At 59.4% G+C, this 22,629-nt stretch overlaps 2 protein-coding genes across 3 annotated transcripts; both read right to left on the reverse strand.

The window, feature by feature from the left end:
• Positions 1-1,366: 1,366 nt before the first annotated feature.
• PDXP (pyridoxal phosphatase) lies at positions 1,367-7,640 on the reverse strand. Its single transcript, XM_079775090.1, has 2 exons — positions 7,056-7,640; positions 1,367-2,710 (listed from the first exon to the last, which is right to left on the reverse strand). The coding sequence occupies exons 1-2, from the start codon at positions 7,615-7,617 to the stop codon at positions 2,394-2,396; spliced, it is 879 nt and encodes a 292-aa protein (XP_079631216.1). The 5' UTR covers positions 7,618-7,640; the 3' UTR covers positions 1,367-2,393.
• A 1,459-nt stretch (positions 7,641-9,099) lies between these two features.
• Positions 9,100-22,187, reverse strand: SH3BP1 (SH3 domain binding protein 1). Of its 2 annotated transcripts, none has more exons than XM_079775303.1 (18): positions 21,566-22,187; positions 20,370-20,418; positions 20,035-20,139; positions 18,844-18,920; positions 18,433-18,544; positions 18,268-18,344; positions 17,637-17,781; positions 17,175-17,243; positions 16,936-17,026; positions 16,359-16,504; positions 15,564-15,675; positions 15,141-15,222; positions 14,981-15,061; positions 14,005-14,121; positions 13,201-13,298; positions 12,726-12,879; positions 11,463-11,557; positions 9,100-9,477 (listed from the first exon to the last, which is right to left on the reverse strand). In XM_079775303.1, exons 1-18 carry the CDS (start codon positions 21,622-21,624, stop codon positions 9,338-9,340), a joined length of 1,809 nt encoding a protein of 602 aa, XP_079631429.1. In that variant the 5' UTR covers positions 21,625-22,187; the 3' UTR covers positions 9,100-9,337. The 2 variants fall into 2 exon arrangements, with proteins under 2 accessions (XP_079631429.1, XP_079631428.1); XM_079775302.1 differs by lacking the exon at positions 9,100-9,477 and adding an exon at positions 9,567-10,132 and having other exon boundaries at positions 21,566-22,163.
• Positions 22,188-22,629: the final 442 nt, after the last annotated feature.

Below are 22,629 nucleotides of genomic sequence, written 5' to 3' on the forward strand. Positions count from 1 at the left end.
GTGGGCACATCCCCAGTGGGGGGTGTGCAGGAGGCAGCTGATCGATGTTTCTCTCTCATCGATGTTTCTGTCTATCCCTCTCCCTTCCTCTCTGTAAAAAAAATCAATAAAAAAAATATATTTAAAAGTGAGGCAAACATTTCTAGAATCTCCCCTCATGTCTTATTGGTCAGAAGTACACCACGCGAACACACACACACACACAAAAGATGACGAACAAAACAAAAACAAACAAGACAAAAACACACAGGTCCGCGGCTAACCCGATCACGGGCTAGGGGAAACCGAGTAACCATGACTGGCTTAGACTCGAGCTTTAAACACCAGAGATGCACTCACTACCTGGGACGGGGATGCCCACCCCCTCTGACTCCCATGCCACCAAGTACTCCCCTGAGGGAAACCAGGATTCCGTCAGCAAGGAAGGTGGGGGTGGCTCTAGGTCCCGAGTGAGGCCAGGGAGGTAGGTACTGCCCTCCTCTGGAGGGCACATGACTCAGGCTGGTCAGCATCTGTGCTCCATCCCTTGGGCACAGGCTGAGACGGGCAAGGGACCCAAGCCAGGCCAATGAGTCCGCCCTGGGGTGTTGGTCGGGAGAGGTACCACTGCTGGGAGGCAGCACAGCCGAGGCATGCACCTGGAGTGCTGGATCGCCTCATGGGGGCGGCCATAAACTCCCTCACGCCTTAGCCCGGGTGAGCCGTTTCTGTCACAGCCCGAAGTCTCCGCAAGTGCAATCTGCTGACTCTATGTCGGTGACTGCCTGGCCTGGAACAGACACGGCATCTCCCCAGCTCAGCATCTGTAGGCCGTTTGGGCTGCTCTGTGGCCAGCTCACAGCTGGGCAGCCGCTCTGCAGGAGGCGCTGCGAGGCCTGGAGGAGCTCAGGGTAGCTGGGCACAGGCACAGCAGCACCCAGGGGTGAAGCGTGCCCGAAGGAGGGTGCCCCAGTATCTCACCCGAGCACCCAGAGGGTGGGGACCCTCAGTCAGCACCGAGAGAGGGCTGCAGCCTCCTGGAGTCAGCCACAAATTCAAATCCTGCCTCAGCTGATCTCCTTCTAGATGTGCGCTCTTGTGAAAGTTAGTGTTGCATTTCCAACCTGCATCCCCAAGACCTTTGAGGAGGGGACGAGTGATACAAACTTGCTGGGTTTCTGAGGGACTGAAACACATCGCTACATAAAGACTCAGCCAGGGATAAGCCCTACTGCAGAGAACACCCTGGAGCTGGGACAGCCCACTTCCCGCGGGGGCCAGTTTTGGGAAGATGAGGCTCAGCCAGGGGCTCTGCCTCCCGGTCCGCCTTGAACAGACGTGAACCCACAGAGACACTCCTACTCGCACTTTATTAAGTCCGGGAGGACTAGTCACAACAGGGGTGGAGATGGTAGGGAAGGCCCAGCCCCCACCCGCACCATCACCGGCACATGATAATAAATAAATAAATAACTAGGCGGGCACAGGGGAGAAGTGGCACAGCAAACACTGACGGCACAGGGAGGGACACAGACGTCCCCACTCGAGTGGTGGCCACCATTAACACTGGACCATGATCAGGGGAGGGCGGGCTCTGGGCTACAGAAGCCCGCAGAGCCATTGAGTGGCCCCCGGTTAGCAGTCTTGATGGGGGAGGGGGGGTGTCTTTAGTATGTGGACCTTCTATCGACAGAAACCTGGACCCCTGGCTCATCCAGTCAGACCAAGATTGTCAGGAGACCACTGTCTCCAACTTCTGTTCCACGCAGGACCTCAAGGACCCCTGGGTCATTATTTCCTGTACTACTGGTCTACCCAGGATCTAGGCCATGAAAGGGCCATTATCATTTAGCCTTCTGATTGGTCCAGTCAGGCTCCAGGACATACAAGGGTCATTGTTACTCAGGCTCCCAACCAGTCTACTCAGGACCCAACATCAATGAATCACTATGACTTAGCCTTCTGATTGGTCCACTCAGGGCTCAGGACAATACGGTTTGTGGTTACCTCGACCTCTGATTGGTCAACAGGAACCCAAGGCCAGGACACGGGGAGCAGGCAGAGCTCTGGAGGCCCCGGGGAGAGGTGAGCACGTTAAGAGCTCAGGGTTGGGGGAAATCTTCCGTGGGCACCAGGGCCCAGATTTCAACAAGGGGAAGCCACAGGGCAGGAAATAAGGCCACCTTGGCTGGGTCATGCCAGGGCAAACCGGGGCGGCAAGGGCAGCAGCAAGTGTGCTCAGCCACCCCTGGGGGTACGAGGGTCCTAAAACCTTCCCCGGGTCCCAACCCTACCAGGGTGTGGACACTGGGGCCGGAGAGCCAGTGGCAATGAACACAGCTCCTGGCCCGTCACCTCCACCTATGGGATCAGGGCGGGGCAGGGGTGGGGCTGCGGTGACAGGTGAGGTGGGCTCAGCCCTCCAGCCCTTCCATTAAGTCTGCGATGCTCTCCACATAGTAATGGGGCACCAGGTCATGCTGGCTGGCCGCCAGGTAGGCCTGGGCCTCCTCCAAGCGCGACACGCCCGTGAGTGTGAGCACGGTGGTCATGCCACAGCGGTGGCCAAAGAGGATGTCGGTCTCCAGGCGGTCGCCCACCATGAGCATGCAGGCGGGGTCCAGGCTGAAGTGCTCCGTGATGCACTCGAACATGTAAGGGCTGGGCTTGCCCACCACCAGGGCCTGGCGTCCCGAGGCCGTCTCCACCGCGGCAGCCAGGCTCCCCGTGCCTGCAAGGAGACGGAGACGCGGTCAGTTGGGGAGGCTGCGGGGAAGGAATCCAGGCCCGGAAACTGGACTCCGCAGGGAGGCCGCATGGCGTGGGGGTCCAGTGAGGCGCTGGAGCCCTGGTTAGGGGCTCAGTTGGTTCGAGTGTCGTCCCGATACGCCAAGGTTGCAGGTTTGATTTCTGGTCAGGGCATATACAAGAATCAACCAATGAATGCATAAATTAGTGGAACAAATCGGTGTTTCTTTCTTTCTAAAAATAAATAAATAAATAAATAAATAAATTAGGGCCTAACCGGTTTGGCTCAGTGGATAGAGCGTCGGCCTGCGGACTGAAGGGTCCCAGGTTCGATTCCGGTCAAGGGCATGTACCTTGGTTGCGGGCACATCCCCAGTGGGGGGTGTGCAGGAGGCAGCTGATGGATGTTTCTCTCTCATCGATGTTTCTAACTCTCGATCCCTCTCCCTTCCTCTCTGTAAAAATCAATAAAATATATTTAAAAAAAAAATTAGGCACCAGAGTCAAAAGTCCTGCTTCCAATCTCACTGTAGAGGTGAAGAGGCCAGGCTCTGAAACCAGAATTCAGACTAATCTCCACCTTTCTCAGGCCGGCTGTTTCACCTGTGCCTCAGTTTCCCCTTCCCTAACATGGCACTCATCTCATGGGGGTACTGTAAGGCGTGAACGAGCCACTGCATGTAACTGAGGTGCACCGTTTTACCCTGGCAGCGGGGTGCCTTCGGGCGAGCCGTCCACCTCCCTGAGTTCCTTGGACCTGCTGGGACAGGAGCCAAGCAATGCCTCCCTTCAAGGAGGCGCTCATGCAGGCCTCCCGGGGCCAGGGCTCTGGAACGGAAAAGCACTTCCCAAACAGCAGCTGTGGTTATGGCTACGAGAACGCGCACTCCTGGCATCGGGAGCGGGCGCGGCCCTTCTGGAACACAGCAGGGCACCGAACCGTTCGCACCTCTGACCCAGTCAGCCTCCGCCGGGACGGCGGTCACAAGAAGAGAATTCAGACCGGAGACAAAAGGCTACATGCCTGAAGATGTCTGTGGCCACAGTCACTCCAATACCCCAAACCGCGGGCCACGCCCAGGTGCTGAACAATAGGGGGCCTGTTTAGAAAAGGACAGCCCCGACTCCTGGCCATCTGCCCCACACAATGAGTCCACTGTGCCCGTCCCACAGGCACATCTTGGTGCCAGAATGTTCTGCCTTCACACTCATGTCCCTGAACAAATGATGATGACGATGACAGTAATTACAACTTACTGAGCACATTTTAAAGTGCCCGGGGCTAGGCTGGTGCTCACGGAAGCCCATTTTACAGATGAGAAAGCTGAGGCTCAGTGATGTTAAGTAACTTGTCCAGGGTTGCACAGCTTAAAACGTGGCCAAAAAATTGCATTCAGGTGGATACGACCCACTCATGTGCTGGGCCAGCTTCTACACATTTGGGAGTCCCGACAGTTTCATTTTCAGGAATTCTGTCAGCTGGTGGTTAAACAAAGCCACTGTCTAAAGCAGTGATGGGCAACCTTTTGAGCTTGGTGTGTCAAACTTCGCCAAAAAACTGAGCATAACTCAGGTAGTGTGTCACTTTGAGGAAAAAACATTATTTCGCAAATGTTTCATCCTCAGGAGCAGCAAATGTTTCATCCTCAGCATGTGGCCGCCTCAGCTGCCGCGTGTCATCAGAAATGGCTACGCGTGTCAGTGCTGACACGCGTGTCATAGGTTCGCCATCACTGGTCTAAAGTCCACTTATATAAAGTTACAATAACATGAATTATGTTTAAAACAAAGGTAATTCTCAAAACTCATCACTTCCTAATGATTTTACCACGCTCTATGCTCCTAACATGATTTATAGCTGTACCAATAGAAATACTATGTAATGGTGTGCACACATCTTCCCAATTCCGTGTTCGGTGACTTCATATCGGGAGCTTGAAAGTCTGCCATGGTGGGAGTACTCACACCATGGACCCTGGCAAGTGGCATAAATCAGGGCGCCCCAATTTACTACACATTTATCAGTTGGTCTGACCGCAGGGCTCTGGCCTCCTACCCCCCTGCTCACAGAGAAGCCACAGGCTCAGAAGGGTCAAGTGGCCCCAGACGAGGAGGAGGAACTTCCCCAGTGTCACAGGACAGGAGGTGCGCCCTGCCACCTGACTGAGAACTCGCCTACTTGTTTTCATAAGACATGGGGAGGGAAGAAAAGCCATTTGCCCCCTGGGCGAGAGATTCCTTCTCGGATGGGAACGGCTCAGCTGAGTCACCCCAAACTCTGTCTCTCGGCTCAAGAAAGTTCTCAGCTGCCAGCTTCTTCCTCTCCTACCAGGACAGAGCTGATCACCCTTGGTCCCCATGTCCCGTTTCACCCACTCAGCTAATACTTACTGAGCCCAACTACATACCAGGCACCGTGCTAGGCACTGGACAGCGCAGTGGACACAACGAAGAGCCCTAGCCTGGGGGAGTGGGCTTCCTCGCTGGGGAGTCTATGAACTTAACTCTGTCCTCAGACAACCATGATCCTCTTCTCTCAACATCCTATAATCCAGGACTGTCACATGTTTGGGTGGTGACGTAGTCCTAAAACAGCAGGCTTTTCTATTTGGCAGCTGGAGCGGCTGCCACATGGTTACAAGGAGACGTGCAGGGGGAGGAAAAATTGAGGTGAGAGATTGGCATTATTTCAGATTTTATGCGTTAAGAGGCCTTTGTTAATATTTATATACCGCGGTCTCAAAGCTGCATCCTGCAGTGAAGGAACATGACAGCAGCGCGGCATTTCTCGTCTTTGTTAAGCCTCTGCCTCCCCCTCTAGGCTGTGGGAACGACCAGCAAGGCACGGCCAAGTGGGTGTTGAGACGGAAGTGGCAGGCACGGGCAGGGCCTGGTCTCTTCCCAGCTCTTCCACGCCGCCTTTCCCGAGTCCTGGGGGCCTCTTACCCCACAGCCTTAACCTGAGCTTTGAGGCCTCCAGGGAGAGAGATTCCCTTTTCATAGCCTGGCCTACGGCAGGCAGGAGCTGCTGGGGGAGGGGGTGGGGGAAAGAGGGAGGCTCACCTTGCGTTTATGGGAAAATTGAGGCTGAAGGGGCCATGCAGCAAGTAGGTGTGCAAAAAAGACAGGACAGGTCTAGAACTATAGATCCCCAGCTTGGAACTGGTTCTGCCGTGGCCCAAGCCCTATCCCATGTTTCCTCCCCTAGCGCCCTGTTCTGCAAGATGTCTCCTCCAGGAAGCCTTTCCAGACCCGCTAAGCTCGAGGCCCTCCCTGCCACCCCATCGTAATACAAACCCTCAATGAGTACCACCCTGCCCCGCCAGGACTGGGTATCAACTGCCTGGGTCAGTCACCAGCAAGCAGGAGGTGAGGGGAGAGTGGTCCCTGCCCTCAGCCTACTGACTGGCTGGGGCACTGACGTGTCCACACACTCACGGCTCTCAGTTAGCCTCCGCTACCATCTGCTCTTATCTAACTGGACCCTTCCAAGATGCAGGACCCTCCGCCTGCTCCCGCCTCCTCTGCGGGTCTGAATACCCAGATGACAGCAGTGAAGAGTGCCGTGGATGGAGGGGGGTGGGTGCTGGGTGGCCACAAGATCCAAGTTCTAGTTCCCTGAACTCCTGGGCAGCTCACGCCCCCTCTCTGCGCCTCGGTTCCTTTAACTGAGAAATGGGACAATAACCCCCATCTCCAGAATAATTTGGAAAGTAAATAAGAACAGATACCGCGATGCTGTGACATGACAGCTCTGGACACAGCTTACATCATCTGAGCACCTTTGGGCACAGATCCTTCTTCACGCCGATGAAACTGGCATGGTTAGCATTCCCACCTCACAGCCAGGGGAGACGCTCTGAGGTTATGTAACCCGACAAGATTACAGAGCCCTGGAGCTGGAGCTGGACTCCGGTCAAACTCCAGCCACCTCCTGTGCTCCTGCACACCTGCCGCTGGACATGGTGTCCCAACTCTCCCACAGCAAGACGATCCTTCCGGGTTTTGTCCTCACATCTCCGACCTCACCCCAATCAATAGCGGGTGAGACAAAATGACAGGATTCCTTAGGGCTGGTTCAGGAAGGATAGGGCTGGAGGTAAGGGTATCTGTCAAACGAGGACTCCACTGCTGACCCTCACCGTGTGGCAGCTGCAAGAATGACCAGACCTCCACACAACACGAAAGCACCGTGGGCTCTTTCTGGGTTGCAGCTGCGCTAGCAATCCTCCAGTCCCCTACCTGTCACCTGGAGACGCTCCTTCCCCGCCCCTCACCTCCAGGCAGGGAGGTGAAAGCCCAGGTCGTCCACCCACCCTCGCGCTCACCAGGAGTCCGGCTGCCGTCGCTGAGCGGGTGCCACGGGTCGCGATCGGTGGCCACGAGCAGACAGTCGGGGTCGCGCAGGTGCGCGCACGCCTCGCTCAGCTTGGCGAAGGAAAAGTGCTCGTCGTAGCCCACGAGCACGGCACGTACGCGCGGGGCCGCGCCCGGGTCTTCGCCGGGGTCCCCGGCCAAGCGCAGCCCCGCAGCGCGCAGCTCGGAGCGCAGCCCCTCGCCACCCAGCACGAACACGGAGCCAGGCGCGTCCAGGCGCTGGCACAGCAAGCGCGCAGCGCACAGCGCGGAGCTGAAGAGCTGCTCGGCGCGCAGCCCACCGAAGCCGAGGCGCGCGAAGCGGAGGGCCAGCTCCGGCCGCGCGCGCCGGCTGTTGTTGCTCACGAACAGCGCCGCCTTGCCGGCCTGCGCCAGCCGCTCCACCAGCTCCGGGGCGCCCGGCACCACGCGCTCGCCGTTCCAGAGCACCCCGTCGCAGTCGAACAGGACCCCCTGCGCCCGGCCCAGCACGTCGCGCAGGGCCGCGCCGCACAGCCGCTCGCAGCGCGCCATGCAGCCTGCTGGCTGCCCGCACGCCCGCGCCGCGCCGCTTTCTCTCCGCGGGCACGGTGCGCTCGCCCGCATCCCGCTAGTCCCTCGCACCTGCCAATAGGCGCTCAGGAAGGGCCGGGGGGTGGGGTTACGGCCTGGCCCGCGGCCAATAGAGGCGAAAGTTAAGGAGCCAGGTTGCGAGCAAACAGAGCTTGGAGAGAAGGGCGGAATCGCGATTGGCACCAAGGGGTGGGAGACTGACGCTCTTCTTGGCCAATAACGAGTTAGAAGTAGAAAATGTGGCGCGAATAGGCCCTGCGCCCCTCAGCCAATCAGAAGCTTAGGAGAGCTGGTTGCTAAGAGGAAAACAGATGCTAAAGGAGCTGATCCCTTTGGGTCAAATCTCCTTGCCCTCTGAACTGTGGATGCTCCGGGTCTGGGCGTGTGGGTCTGATGGGGAGACGCCTGGTGTCTTCTTGAGCGCTGGGGCCCTTGGCCTACACCAGTGATTCTCTAGGCTGGCGATACTGTAGAGACCCCTGGAGCAATACGTGGTAGGACCCAAAGAGTCTGCTTTAATTGTTTGGGGGGGGGGGGTGGGGTAGCCTGGCATTTTTGTTTTCTCTGTTTTAATTATCAAGGATTCTACTGTGGGGCCAGCGTGAAGAGGCTCTGGGCTAGAGACAGGCTGCCACCAAGCAGTCCAAGGAGGGGAAGGAGCCAGAGCAGCAGTGGCCAGTGGCCCAGGGCAGTGATGGGGTGACCCAGCTGCCTAGGCCCCCCTTGGGGAGGGATGTCTGGGAAGGCTCTGAAGACCTGTTTCACCTCCAGGAGCAACGGGCGCTCCAAAGACCTGGGAAAAGCCACATCCTATAACCTAACCAGGTATTTCCTGCTCCCCCATGTCCTGGCCGTGGTCACAGGTGCATAGGTGGTCTCCATGGCTTGGAATGTTCTTCCTTCTTCCCTGGCTTTTCCACCTGGCCAGCCCTTGAAAGACTCCCCTTGGATATCACTTCCTCTAGGAAGCTTTCCGTGACCTCCACCCTGCAGACACACACTGGTCCGGGTTAGATGGCTTGTGCCCAATTAGGCCAATGTGGGCTCCAGTGTCACGACACTTGATTCTAGTCATCAGTTCTGCCTGTCTGTTCCCAGGAGCAACCAGGGCCATGTCAGGGACCTCGCCCAGGTCTGGCAGGGCAGCCTCTGGGAAGGCTGGCAGACAGATCCATCCCTGCTCCTGGAGGAAACCTCTCCTGCCTTCCCTAGGGACACTGCAGATTGGGGGACCCGGCATCAAGGGGAAGGGTGGTGCTTAGGTCTTTACAGGAGTCTCTCATTTAATCACGGAGACAACACTCTGCGGTGGGAGCTGTCACCCGTTTCCCAGATGAAAACTGAGAAATTAAGTACGTTGCCCAGGATGTGAGGGGCAGGTCCAGGCTCTGGAGTCAGTCAGACCTGGGTCCTAATCCCAGGTCCATGCCTCACGCACCCTGTGACCTCGGCAGGTCATGTTCTCAGCCTGTCTCCTCCCCTGTAAGAGGTCATGGGGTCTACTGTCCAGGGAGAGGGTTAAATGGAAATCATGCACAGAAGAGCAGTGTGCAGCCCAGAGTGAGTGCCGCAAAGCTCCGGCTGCGATCCTTTCAGACAGGAAGAAGGAAAGGAGGCAAAGAATAGCTGAATTTTCCCCGTTATGAAAGTGGCTTCTTTATTTCGAGTACAGAAAATAAAGCTATCTTTTGGGCAGCTGCTCCAGTTTTGTCCAAAATAATTTATTTACCTGCCTTACAAAAAAATATGTTGTCAAGAGAAAAATCGAAGTCCTAGTAGGAGCAGGCGAGCTCTCCTTCCTCCTGGGGGCTCCCCTGGGACCTTGCCAGAGAGTGGGGGGTGGGCTGAGCCCCCCAAGCCCAAGGTGGATCCAAGAGGAGGAGGACTGGAAGTGGAGGACTGTCCTGAGCCCTCCTTGCCGTGGGGGCCGACCCAGCGGGCACCGAGGCACTTGTAGGCAAAGGCTAGAGGCCCCCACCTCTTGGGCGGGGTGAGGGCTGTGTCCTGGGAGGACAAGTTGGAAGAGAGGGGACACCGAGGGCTCTTGGGGAGGGGCCACCCATTCAGTCGGTCTCTGAGGCAAGGCTCCTGGGCCGAGGCTGAGGGGGCACAGCTGTGGGAGTGGGGGTGCTGTCTACAGCCTCAGGGCCGCCCCCATCCTCTGTGGCCTCTCCCAGGTCCACCTGGGCGGGCATGCTCAGAGAGACGGGGCTGGGGGAGGCTGGACCTGGGGAGGTTTGGCTGGGGGAGGCTGGGGAACGCCGGCTCTGGCGCCGGACAGGCTGGGGGGGCATGGGGGGCAGTGGGGGCGGCACTGTGGGGGCCCGGAGGCTGCTGCCAACCAGACGGCGAGGCAGAGCCCGGGGGATCACAGGACTGCCAGAGGCAGGGGACAGGGATGGGGCTGGAGGGGAGGAGCGGCTGCTGGAGACCTGGGGCGGGGGCATGGTGGGCCGGGCTGGTGCCGGGCGTTTGGCTGTGGAGGAAGGAAAGGGGCAGTGAGGTGTCCGTATCGCCTGTGGCAAACCCCCAAGCTCGATCCCACCTCAGGACCTTTGCATCTGCTGCTCCTTCTGCGGGAACACTGTGCATGCTGGCTCCTCATCACAAGCCTCTCTACATGTCCCTTCACCCCCTCAGCTAGAGAACTCACCTCCCCCGCCCCTCCCCCCCCCCCCCCCCCGTCACATTTTCCAGTTCTGTTTCTTCACAGGGCTTTCTACTCTCTGTTTTTTGTTTTACTTGAATATTGCTCGCTTCCCTCAATAGGACGTAAACTACGTACGGCCATCTGATGTATGGCTGCCTAGCACAGTGCTGGGCAGAGCAGGTGTCCAGCACGATCCTGTCGAATAAGGAAATGCTGCCTGTCCCCCGACACTTGGCTCTTGCTCACCTCCTCTCAGAAGCCCACCAGAACTACCCCACCCAGCGCACAGACCCCACTGCACAGGCCTGACGCCCCAAGGCAGTCACAGGACTGGATGGGCCAGGAGGTCTGGACTCTGGTCCTAGCTCTGCCTCCACCCACAAATCACTTGCCCCTGGGGCCTCAGTTTTCTCATCGGTAAGATGGGTGATTGCTCAGCCTCCAGGGGCTGACGTGAGGACCAGCTCAGGTGGTGCTGACTGTCCTTTGGCTTGTGCTCCAGTGAGCAAGTCTCATGGCCCCGCATCCAGGAAGGGTGCCCACACGCCCGCCTCCTGCAGGGAGGATCCTGTGTGACCCGCCGCTCCTGCTGGTCTGGAGGCTCTGCAGCTGCTCCACCTACTCCTGGCTCTACACTGTACCCCGTGGAAAACTCTAGAACCTCCTGGGCTGGGCAGGGCCTCACAAGACTCTGCACCGGAACCTCACCTGCCTGGCTTTCGGCCAACTCAACAGGTGCATGTCCCAAAGGGCTCAGAAGGAGGCCCAGGTCTCCTCCCCCACCAGCACCCCTCCCCCCTCACTGCGCTGAAGACTGTTCTCCGTCTTCACTCTGTGACTTTGGGCTTCCCCAGGACCCCACTGCCCGCCATGCTCACGATGGCCGACCTTTATGGAGCATTGACTGCGTGAGCCAGGCAGCAGCATTTAATTCCCCCAACAGCCCTACCAGGTAGGGGCAGTTATTGTCCACTGAGGCGCAGGGAGCTGGAGTCACCTGCCCAAGGTCACCTAGCTGGACTCTGACCCTGGCGTGTTAGGCAACAGACTGGCTCTTAGCCACCTGGCCTCCCCTGGATGCCTGAAAACATGGGACGGTCTGGATTGCCCACGCCTGGCCACCCTCTGACCCCTTCTCCTCCCACAGCCAACTCACTCCTCCGAGCCATGTCCTCCGCTGGGGCTGCTGCCTCTGGGGGGCTCCTGCTGACCTTGGGGGAGGCCGGTCTGGGGGGAGCCTCAGACTCCGTCCTGTGAGGAAGAGGAAGGTCAGGCTCAGGCTGGGCCATTTCCCAGATGTCTCCTGAATCTCAGGGCCTCCCAGCCAACAGGCCGAGTTTGGGCCCTCCACCTGTGGCAGGGCGGGGACCTGTCCCCAGGCTGCCCCTGTCCCCAAGACACTTCCGGCGTTGGTCAGGGTTTGCATCCAGAGTCCCCGGCTGCTGGGTGACTCTGCACAGTGTCCGTGGTCCCCTATGGGGCCAGGACGGGGGAGAAAGCAGGGCCTCCCCTCTGCTTCAGCTCTCAGCCTCCTTGTGATATATTTTTAAATATATATTTTTGTTGATTTCAAAGAGGAAGAAAGAGGGAGCGATACAAACATCAATGATGAGAGAGAATCATTGACCGGCTGCCTCCTGCGCACCCCACACTGGGGATCGAGCCTGCAACCTGGGCATGCGCCTTGACCGGGAATCAAATCGTGGCCTCCTGGTTCATAGTTCGGCTCAGTGGCTGAGCCACGCCAGCTGGGCCTCTTTTTGATCTTTCGGATGTCCTGGCCCCTGGGAGCCAGAGAGGGGACAGAGCAGAAGGGAGGGCCCTGCCTGCCTCCAGTCTCTGCTCAGTCGGCTCCTCCTCAGGCCCTTCCTGACCCCGGGGCGCAGCCGTTCCCCCTCGGTCCCCTCTCCTGCTCTGTTCTCCGGTGCCGCTCGCAGCCCTGCCTGACCTTGTTGACCTTTCCCGGGAGTACTTGCTGATTCTCTCTCCGCCCCCAGAGCACAGCTCTAAGGGCAGCTTTGTCTGTCTTGCTCACGGGAGGAAATTCACAGTTTGGGCCCAGCAGTCTGACAGCCGCACGATCCCTGCTGGGCAGGGAGGCAGCGGGGCACACGCGGCCTTTCAGATATCGGGGATCAGAGCACATTCCACAGTGACCAGCTCTCTAGTTCCCTACATCCGCATGGCCCGAAACAGTGCCTGGCACACGGTAGGTGCTCAGTAAATAGCCATACGACGAACAAGGAGACATGTCAGAGGCTGGGAGGAATATTATCTCAGAGCCTCCACCCACCCACTCCAAACCGGGAAACCTGGCGTCTGGGATAAAAATTCAACAAGGACATTTCCTAAAACGCTGCTGGGAGCCATGAGAGATGGTGCCTTGGGACGGGGGCCATTCATACCTGTGCGTCCTTACCTTTCCTTGGTAGGCACTGGGGCCAGGGTAGGAGCTGGGGCTGGGGCCGGGGCCGGCACGGCAATGGCTGGAAGCTCCTCAGAGGCCGGCCTATCGCTGACCTTGTCCTGGGGGGTGGAGGCTGGGAACAGGCCGGACACGTTGAAGTTGATGTCTGCAGACAGAAGGAGCCGGCCTTGGCTTTCAGGGTCTCCCCCAGCCTCCCCCGCGCAGCCAGTGCCGGGGCCACTTTCCCTTTTCCCGGAGACTGGACCATGATTCGCCTTCCCACTCCCACCGGAGCCTCACGACACTAGGAAGCAGGCGGGATCATCCCCATTTTACAGATGAGAAACTGAGGCTCAGAGTGGAGAAGCAACTTCCTACAGGCCTCGTGGGGAGGGCATGGGGCTGCCGGGACCGAAGCTGGTCTGGAGGGCACCGAGTTGGGCACAGAGGGCACGAAGGGGCACGTGCACACAGGCAGGGGCTTCACCTCCAGGGAAGAGGGTGTCTGCGTTTTGTATCAGAGCTTCCACCACGCCCACCACCTGGATGGACGACACTGAGGCGGCATCCAGCTGGGCCTGGTCCCTGGGACAAAAGGGGGTGAAGTGAGCCATCACTTAGCCAAGTCTCAGTGGCCCCAACTCTGGCCTGTGCTGGCCACTGGGAACACAGGACCCATCCGTCACATCCAGTCCCTGTTCTCAAAAGCTCACAGACACTGTGGATGGCAAACATGTCGCTCACACACCCAACTTCCCGTCCTTCACACACGACAGGCGTCGCCTCAGTCACGGCAGCTTCCCGCACTTCTTGGATCTAGGCAGCCTCGACAAGGAGCTGCATTCAGCAACTGAACGGCACCCTTTCCCCTCCACGGCCAGGTGACCAGTCATGACCTCTCACACACAAGAGCACTTACAGTTTATACGCCATTCCTCCACTCAGTACCTCACTGAATCCCCAGAGCAAAAGTCCTCGGACTTTGTGTAATTTCTAACATACAGATGAGGAAATGGAGGGACTTACTAAGGCCCATCACGGGAAGGTGGAGGAGGGGCTAGAACCAGATCTCGGGCTCCCAGCCTTCCCAGCACCCCATTACTGCCATTACCCAGAATGCTATCTCCAAAGCCCCGAGGGTCCAGGATCCCTTAGGGCTGCTCTTCATGGAGCCTTGAGAATAAGAGCTGCTCAACCCATTCCAAGGAGGAGGAAACCGAGGCCCAGGAGGAAGGCCAGCAGCAGGTAGCTGGGGTGGGGACTGCCACCTTCCCCTCCCACGGCCCCTCACCCTTCCTTCTCGGGGGGCCACAGCAGGTTGGGCCCCAGGACGATGGCGATGTTGCTGGGTGTCATCTTGTTCACCTCCTGATCCTCGGCCAGACGTGCCAGGAACTTCATCAGGTACCTGGGGAGACAGGAGGTGGGCTTGGGCCCGGGGCGGGGGCCTGGGCTACCCACACGCATCAACGTCCCCCGAGACGGAGCCTTTCCGAGCCTGGGGTTCCCAGAGTGGGGCCAGGACAGCACACAGGCTGGTTTAAAATGTTTTGATAGTAAAATTAGCTGACCAACTGAGTGCCACCTACGTGTCAGGCACTGAGCTAAGTTGAGGAATCTATGGGGTGGTTTTGCCTGCTCAGGGCTACACAGTCACAGAGGTGGGATTTGAAGCCCAGGTTGGGAGCTCAATCCCCAGTAGGGGGCGTGTAGAAGGCAGCTGATCAATGATTCTCTCTCATCATTGATGTTTCTGTCCCTCTCTCCCTCTCCCTTCCTCTCTGAAATCAATTAAAATATATGTATATATCTTAAAAAACATGACTAGTACAGTGCTTGCTTCCACAGCACATATGCTAAAACTGGAACAGTGCAGAGATTAGCATGGCCCCTGCGCAAGGATAACACGCAAATTCGTGAAGTGTTCCATATTTAAAACATAAAATAAAAGAATAAAAACATGACTAGTACACCTAAGCTGTGTTTTCAGAAATACTGCTTAGATAAGGTGACCAGATCGTCCCACTTTTGGCGGGACAAAACCGATTTTTAACCATTTGTCCCACATCCCATGGCGTTTTAAAAAAGTCCCTATTTTTGGAAACGCCGTGGGACGCGGGACAAATTGTTAAAAATCGGTTTTGTCCCGCCAAAAGTGGGACGATCTGGTCACCTTATGCTTAGAACAAGGAGGTAGGACTCAAACCCAGGCCCCAGAGTCCCCGCAGGGCCTGGCTTCGAGGGGGCCGGGCTCGGCGTGGGCTCACCTGAGGTTACTGAAGTTCTCTTGGGGCAGGCGGCTGCACACCTCCTGGAGGGCCTCCAGCCGGGCTCTGGGCTCCTTCAGGCTGCGGAGGGAACAGCCCTGGTGAGCCAGCCCAGGGGGGCACCTCTACAGCCTCCTCTCCCCACAACCCCCAACCTCACCTGGCTGCCTTCATCCAATCGTCATAGAGGTCAAAGGTCATCAGGGGCTCGGGCAGCTCCCGCAGGTAGGACTTGAGGGCACCTGAAGTGGTGGTGTGAGCTCAGAGGCAGCCCAAGCCTCCACCTTCACCCAAGTACCCATCTCTCTCCATCTGTTAGGGGCCTCTGGTCCTTGTTCATACTAGCATGTCTAGGTCTATCATTTCTGGGGCCGTTTAGAGAAAATGATGAAGGCTAGTGATCTTGTTCTCAGAAAAGCGTACATACACTTCAGGGGGTCCATCACAAACCCCGCTTTAAGGCCCGCTATGCTTTCTGGGCAGATTATCAGGCCTCAAAGCAAACTATCGTGGGATCACATCAGGCAGCGGTGGTGGAGGGGTCTGGGGAACGGGCCCGCCCAGGGCTCCTCGGAGCAGGTACCCGCTACGGCGTGGGGGTCGGAGCAGAACTCCTGCAGGCTGCGGGGGTCCGAGGCCATCGTCTGCTTGAGGCGCTTCAGCACCGAGGCCCCAGCGGCGAGACGGAAGAGGCCCTGGGTGTGAGAGGGACCAGGCAGGGTCACGGAGGGTGGTGGACGGGACACCCTGGCTGCAAGGCCCCGCGTCACTCATGGCTTGGGGCAGATGGCTGGCCCTCGCTGGCCCTGTGTCCCCCTGGTCTGGCAGGCAGAGAGGACACCAGGGTCCTTGGATCCTCTCAACACGCAGGTCTTGGGTTCTGAGCAAAGGGGGAGTCTGGGAGGGGCTGGGGCAAGTCGTGGGGAGACAGGCTTCTGGTTAGGGGAGGAAGGGAGCAAGGAGGCCCCGCAGGATGAGCGGAAGCCTGTCTTTGAGTAGTTCCGCCTCCTAAGGGTCTGTCCTCGGGAAAGAGCTGATGGACTAGCAACCCTGAGGGCCAAGGACGGAGAGGGCACGTGCCGCGAGGACTTCACTGCCCCCTGCTCACGTGCGACTGGGCACCTCCACCTCTTGATCTCCATCTCCCCTTGTAAAATGCAGCCACTGAGCCTCCTTCAAGGGTTACTGGGATAATGAACCCCTCAGTGCAAAAGGCTTACAGCCTGGACCACATGAGCATCACTAAGCGGAGGCATCACTCCAGCACCAGGAGGCCATGCCTTCTCCCAGGACCTGCTCTAAGGGCAGATTACGGGCACAGCATGGGACAGGCTGGGGGCCCCGCTGCTCCCGCCCCACCTGCCCCAGGGGGTCCCACCTCTTCCTTCACGCCCTCAGAGAGCAGCATCAGCACGCAGGCCTCGATGGGCAGGGCGATGTCCCGGCCCAGCTCTTGCAGGTGAGCTCCCAGGGACACCCCATACACCCTGGAGAAGGGGGCGGCCGTCATCGAAGGGGAGGGGTCTGCGGGGACAAGATGGATCAGCGGCCCAGGGTCCTTCCACCCACGGGTAGCCAGGAGCACGCCCCAGACATCCTTAAGTGACTGCTGCTTTGGCTAACGGTACCACCTCCCACCCAACCACCCATGCCACACACCCTGAAACCATCCAACACATATCTCGAATCTGCCCACGTCCACTGCTTCCATGCCAGTCCAGGCACCATCACTTCCCTTCTGCCTCTTAACAGGTCTCCTGGCTCCCCACTCCACCGCCCCACCCCCCTCCACCCTCCGCACAGCAATCTCTCCACCACAAATCGAATCGCGCCCTCCCCTCCTCAGGACCATCTGTGGCTCCCTATTGCCTTTCAGGGACAGAGTGCAAGCTTCCGAACATGCCTGAGCACGTGGGGGTCAGGAGCGTGGGGCCAGGGCCTGTCTATGTCCTCACCTGCTTGGCTGTGGTTCTCCTTCAGCTCCGCCAGGGCTGTGTCCAGCGAGCTCAGAGACTTGCGATGGTAATCGGCCTGAATCTCCATGAGCTGTGGGGACAGGGGAGAGTGAGGGAAGCCGAGCCTCCCTCCGCGAGGGTAGACCCTTCTCGCCCACCGGCTCACAGGGGGCCTCAGTGGCCTCTGGCTCTGGCGTCGACCAGAGCTCTGGGTGGCTGGAGCCCAGCCTTGGACTCACGTTTATGAAGTAGTTGGCATATGAGTCCTCCTTGGTGGCAAAGTGGTACAGGTCGGCCAAGTACTCGTCCTTGGAGACAGAGAGGGGAGGGCTTCTATCAGTGAGGCTGGGCCCCGGGGTAAGGTGGGGCTCAGAGGGGCTAGTAACTTGCTCAAGCTGTGTGCGGAGGGTCCAGCCAGCTCTCCTCTCTCTGCCAAGGTCTGCACTAAGGACAGCCCCCAGGAAATGCTTAGAACTTCTGAGGGGCTTTTGCAGCTTCCAGTCCTCACCTCTGAGTCCCCATACCCTTAGCACAGTGCCTTGTGTCATGCACCATTCATTCATTCACCTTCATTCATTCACTCACTTAGCAAATACACCAAGACCTGGGTGAACCCCAGCTCTGTTTCCTCATCTATGAAATGAGAACAGTGCCCACCCTGCCACCCCCACCCATCCAGGGAACCGCCAGTGCCCCCTCACCTTGCACTGCTCCACCTTCCTCTTCAGCTCCTCCTCCTCCTCCTTCAGCGTCTCCACCTTGTTGGCCGTGGTGGTGTGGCTGTAACTGCCTGGGCCTCCACCCAGGCCCTGACCGCTGCCCGAGTTCTTAGCTGCCTGGCTGAGCCTGGGGATGATCCCAAGGTGGAGTGGTCACGGTCCCCATTGCATGTCCAGAGTCAAGTGTCCCTTTCATGTGCGTGACCACAGGATTTTGGGATTTATAGATACAAATCCCAGAGCTCCACTGGGCCTGGGCCATGAGGGCTTGGGGGCGCCACCTGGTGGTAGGCTTGGTGGTCACAACCATCCAACTCCAGAGTAGAAGGTTGGGGCCCTCCCGCCATCCAGGGATCCGGGAGGATTGTTTATGGCTATCTTGGGCTTTGGGGTCACTGCAGCTGGCATAAGCACGTGCACACACACATGCACAGAGACACCCTTACATGTACCCTCACATATGTGTTCCTAGGACCAGACATGTATACCAGTACACACCCTGTACCCAGGGGCCCTGCATTGTCCTCCTAGTATGGGAAGGGCCTCGGAGCCCTGTGGCCACCTCTGTGGGCCGACCTCGGCGTGGACCCCACCCAGACGCTATGGCTCCCACCTGCTCTTGAGGGTATTCCAGTCGGACACCAGCTTCTGCAGGCTTTTCTTGTGCTTGAGGATGGCTGGCAGCTCCTCCTAGGGCAGGCATGGGGAGGGGGGGATGAGTGGGCTGGGGAGGTGGGACGTAGAGACTGGGGAAGCTGCGGGCAGGGGTAGGGGTCACCTCACTCAGCCTGCTGAGTGGCTGCAGGACATCCCTCTCCAAGGTCATCTCAAACTCGGCCAGGATGCGAGCCAGCTGGTTCTGAATGGCACAGCTCATCTCCAAGGCCTTCCTGTGGACACAGCACCCAGTGGGCCCAGGCTCCCAGAGCCCCTCACCCCAATCTAGAAAGACTCATTGGGGCTTTTCCTCCCCATCACCTCCTGCCCCTTCTCTCTCTTCTTCATCCTTCAGCCCAACACCCTCCCAGGCCTGGCCGCCCTCACTGACCTGGACTCTGTCCTCAGCCCAGACACTCCCCCTACCTAGTCATCCTTCCACTGTGGCTGCCCTCCCTGCCCCGGACCCCCTCCCAGCCCAGATCCCTCCTTGGCCTCTCCAGGTGAGAGCTGAGCCTCTGTCCATGCTCACCCCATGCTGGAATCGGGGTCCAGCTCCTTGAAGCTCTCGGCCATCGTGGTGGACAGAGCCATGAGGGGAAGCTTCTTCTGCAGGGAGGGGCAGGGCGCTGTGAGCACGAGTGCCCGTGCTGCCTGCCGGGCCTCCCTTCCCCCTCTCAGTGTGTCCCTGGGGGGCAGAACCCCACCGAGGCACTGGGCTTGGAAGTGGGAGGGGAAGCCAGGAGGGCCACAGTCACAGGTGAGAGTGGAAGCAGGGTGATGACAAGGCCTGGTGGGGGTGACCTCTCCTTGGGACCATGTAAAGAGCTCCTATCCCATGGGGTCCCCTTTCCCATTCTCAGAAGCCACGTGATGGGGTGGAGGGAAGGACCAAACCCCTTTACAGACTAGAAAACGAAGAGCAGAGGCCATGGGTTTGCCAAGGTCACACAGTGGGAGGGAGAGTGGGGGAGCTGGGACAGGCCTCCAGTGGGCTCTCCCTGCCCCGGGCACAGGCGGCTGCTACAGCCACGGTGAAGCGCAAACCCTCCACGCTCCTCTGGCGCCCCTTTCGCCAGAGTCTGGCTGCACTGAACTGCTGACTGATTCCAAAACATGCCTGACCCATTCCCACCTGGAGTTACAGACAGCACCAGCCTTGGTCACGAGGGTCAGGGTTCAAACCTTAGTTTGGCCACTTACTAGCTTGGGTGACCTTGCGTGAGCCTCTTTACCTCGGTAAGTCTCCATTTCCTCATCTACACAAGAGCTTTTATTAGCAGCCTCCACCTACCATTGTCAGCATTGAGCAAGGCATTGCACTGACACATCTTAGCAACACACTAACAGTAAACAGTCCATAAATGCTGCTGTTGATGAATTCCAGTGAGTATCACTCAAAATCCAGCTCAGATGCCACTTCCTTCAGGAAGCCCTCACAGACTGCCCCAGTTGAGAGGGCCTGATTGGACAAGGAAGTTCAGGTGCAGTCAGAAGTCTGGCCCTGGCTCAGGGGATTGGTGCAGAGGGGGGCGGGGTCAAGAAGGGATGGGGAAGACATAGGGCCTCATGAGTGGGGTGGCCCGGGGCCTTGGAAAGAGCAGTCTTCACCCCCTTGGGGCCAGAGGCTCAGACTGGCAGGGAGACCCCAGCCCCGACATCACTCCCCCATTGGACAGAGGTGTCTCAGCGAGGCCCCCTCCTCCCTGAGACCCCCACTCACCACCCGCTTGTCCATATCCGACCCGCTCTGGCCCTGCAGACAGGCCTGCAGTCGCTTGTGGACATTGTGGGCTGCTCGCTTGGCTGGCTCCAGCCGCTGCTCCACCTGGGAGGGGCACGGGGGTTATGGATCCCGGGAGGTTACTGCCCCCCTCCCCACGGCCCTGTTCTTTCCCAGAGCAGGAACCACTTTCCTCTTCCCTCCTCCTGGGGACCCTATGGCCCACAGCTTGGGGAATGACTCAACCGAGGCCCCCAACTGGTGTCCCTGCCCAGCCCTCTGTTGACAGCCTGCATGGACCTGCCTTGCCACCCGCAGCCGGCCCAGGCACGTACCTGCTGGAGGTCCTCACCCAGGAACTCGGCAGTCTCCGTCTCCGGGGTGCTGATGGAGCGGGGCGGGGGAGGGAAGAGCTTCTGCTGAGCTGGCCCAGATTAGGACCCCCCTGCCCCCCCAACAGAGCACCTGAACCCCAGGTGCTTCCAGTACCCCTCCCAGTTGGGGCCCGCCCTGGGTGGCCCGCCTGCCTTATCCCAGTCAGAGCACATTCCACGGGGATAGCAATAGGATACATGGCTTTTCCTCCTCCGCCCAGGGCTGAGTCCCGAGAGAGGGCGGATGAAACCAAAGGGGAGACTGGGAGCCACCCAGAGCCCAGCCTCTCTCTTCTGCTGACCTGAGGAGAGGAGGCCTGGGCCGGCCCCAAGAACGGGAAGTGTGTGAGCGCGGGCTCTTGGGCTGTCAGTCACCCAGGACTCTGGACTGTAGTGGTGGGCAGGCCCTGGGCCCCTGCCCGGGACATACGGGGACACAGGCCCAGCACCAGGTGGCCTGGCTGCCCAGGCCACACAGGCATCTGTGTTGTGTGAGACTGGAACCAGGTCTCTGGGCACCCGTCCCCTCCCCGGGGCCCAGAGATGAGAAACACCCAATGCAGGGGAAAGAGGAGAGAAGACAGGCCAGGGGAGCTCCCCAAACTTCCGGCCTCCACTCCACCAGCTCGGGGGCTGGGGTGGGAACAGGGAGGCCGGCGCTGTTTCCACCTGAGGCTGGGGAAGCAGAAGCAGGACAGAGAAGCGGGCCTCCGGGCTGGGGGAGTGGGGCACACCGCGGGACAGGAACAGGCTCTTCCCACCAGCCAGGGCCCAGTCTGCTCCCCTCCCCCAAGGTCTGGGGCCCTGGCCGCCCCTCCCCCATCAGACAACCAGAGATGGCTGTCCCCATTGCACAGAGGGGACAAGTGAGACCAGGGAGGAGCGTCCACGCTGAGGCCCATGGAAGCAGAGGAGACTCAGCATCTTCGATCCTCCCTGCACCCCTCTCTAATGGGGGGGGGGGGGGGTAGGGTGCTCCTTCCCTCAAAAGCCAGCGCCTCTCCCTCTGGCTCTAGCTGGGCGGTGGGTGAGTTCAGAGGGCGGGGGAGTGGAGGGCTCTGGTTACTCAGAGGTCCAGCTGCCTCCCCCGCTCCTCCACCTCCCCTTGGGTCAAGCGGGGGTGAGCGCGGGGCTGGAGGGAAGGGGTGGGCACTCACCGTCCCAAACTGCCCGTGTGGGCCAGCTGCCGCATGCGGTGCAGCTGCCTCTTCATCATCTTGGGGGCGGGCTGGCGGCGGCGGGGTCACTGCGGGGGTCGAGGGCCGGCAGCCCCCGGCCCAGCTGCCTGTGCCCGCAGCGCTCTCGCCGGGCTGGGTGGGCGGCGCTCTCCGCTTCCTGGGCCAGCGCGCTCCCGCTCCGCTCGCTCCCGCCTCCCCGCTCGCGGCTCCGCCCTCGGCCCCCAGGTCACTCCTCTCTGCAAGTTTGGGTTCTCGCTCTCCCCGTCTTCCGGGCTCCCCACGGCCCCTGGCCGTCCCGGAGAGTGTCGGTCGGCCGTCCGCCCGGGCGTCCACAGGTGTGTGCGCGGCTCCTCCTCGTCCGCCTCACCCAGTCCCGGTGGCGGGAGGCAGGTAAGCCCGCTCCTGCCACCGCGCCTGCCCCAGGTTCCTGCCCCACCCACCGGCCTGCCCGCCTTGGGTTAAATAACCTTTGCACCCCACTCAAGGGGAAAAAGGGTTCCATGCTTAGGAGACAGAGGCCAGGGACAGGCCTCTCTGACCTCTGGTGTGGCTGGACCTGCCGAAGGATGCTGCTGCCCTGGACTCCCTCCCCAAGGACCTCCCAGCAGCCAGGACGGTCTCCTCCCCTCCCCCAGGATCTGTGGCCCTGACTGCCCCTCCCCTCATCCGACGACCAGCGATGCTTCCCTGCTGGGCAATTGGCTGGGGTCATCCTGCTGCTGCGTGCCCTTGGATAAGTCCCTGGAACACTGGCCTTGATGTCTCTGGTGGCCTGATGAGCCAGCTGTCCTGGCCCTGTCTGGCTCAAAGAGCAGACAAGATACCTCTAATACAAGATGAGAGCCTTTGGGAAACAGGGGGCCCTCCTTCCTCGGAGCCCTTGCACCCCTTACACACCAGGAGCCCCGGGTGGGGCAGGGGGAAAGGCGCAGGGGAGAGCCCGCACTGTGATTTGCTGGAGTTTCGGTTCAGTTTGAGGATTACTTGAGCACCTACTTGTGCGAGTGGGCAGACTGGGCACTTCTCTAGGGCAGGACCTCGGC

Source organism: Cnephaeus nilssonii (genome assembly GCF_951640355.1).
Source record: "Cnephaeus nilssonii genome assembly, chromosome: 6".
Classification (NCBI taxonomy): domain Eukaryota; kingdom Metazoa; phylum Chordata; class Mammalia; order Chiroptera; family Vespertilionidae; genus Cnephaeus; species Cnephaeus nilssonii.

Excerpts from the sequence above, each read along its gene's own strand:
- PDXP (XM_079775090.1), bottom strand. The coding sequence starts at position 7,617 with ATGGCGCGCTGCGAGCGGCTGTGCGGCGCGGCCCTGCGCGACGTGCTG. Across the intron at positions 2,711-7,055 it reads CGACGGCAGCCGGACTCCTG|GCACGGGGAGCCTGGCTGCC; the intron begins GTGAGCGCGAGG and ends GTCTCCTTGCAG.
- SH3BP1 (XM_079775302.1), bottom strand. The coding sequence starts at position 21,624 with ATGATGAAGAGGCAGCTGCACCGCATGCGGCAGCTGGCCCACACGGGC. Across the intron at positions 15,676-16,358 it reads CTGAGGGCGTGAAGGAAGAG|GGCCTCTTCCGTCTCGCCGC; the intron begins GTGGGACCCCCT and ends TCTCACACCCAG. Across the intron at positions 13,299-14,004 it reads TGGCCCCCCGAGAAGGAAGG|GGACCAGGCCCAGCTGGATG; the intron begins GTGAGGGGCCGT and ends CTTTTGTCCCAG.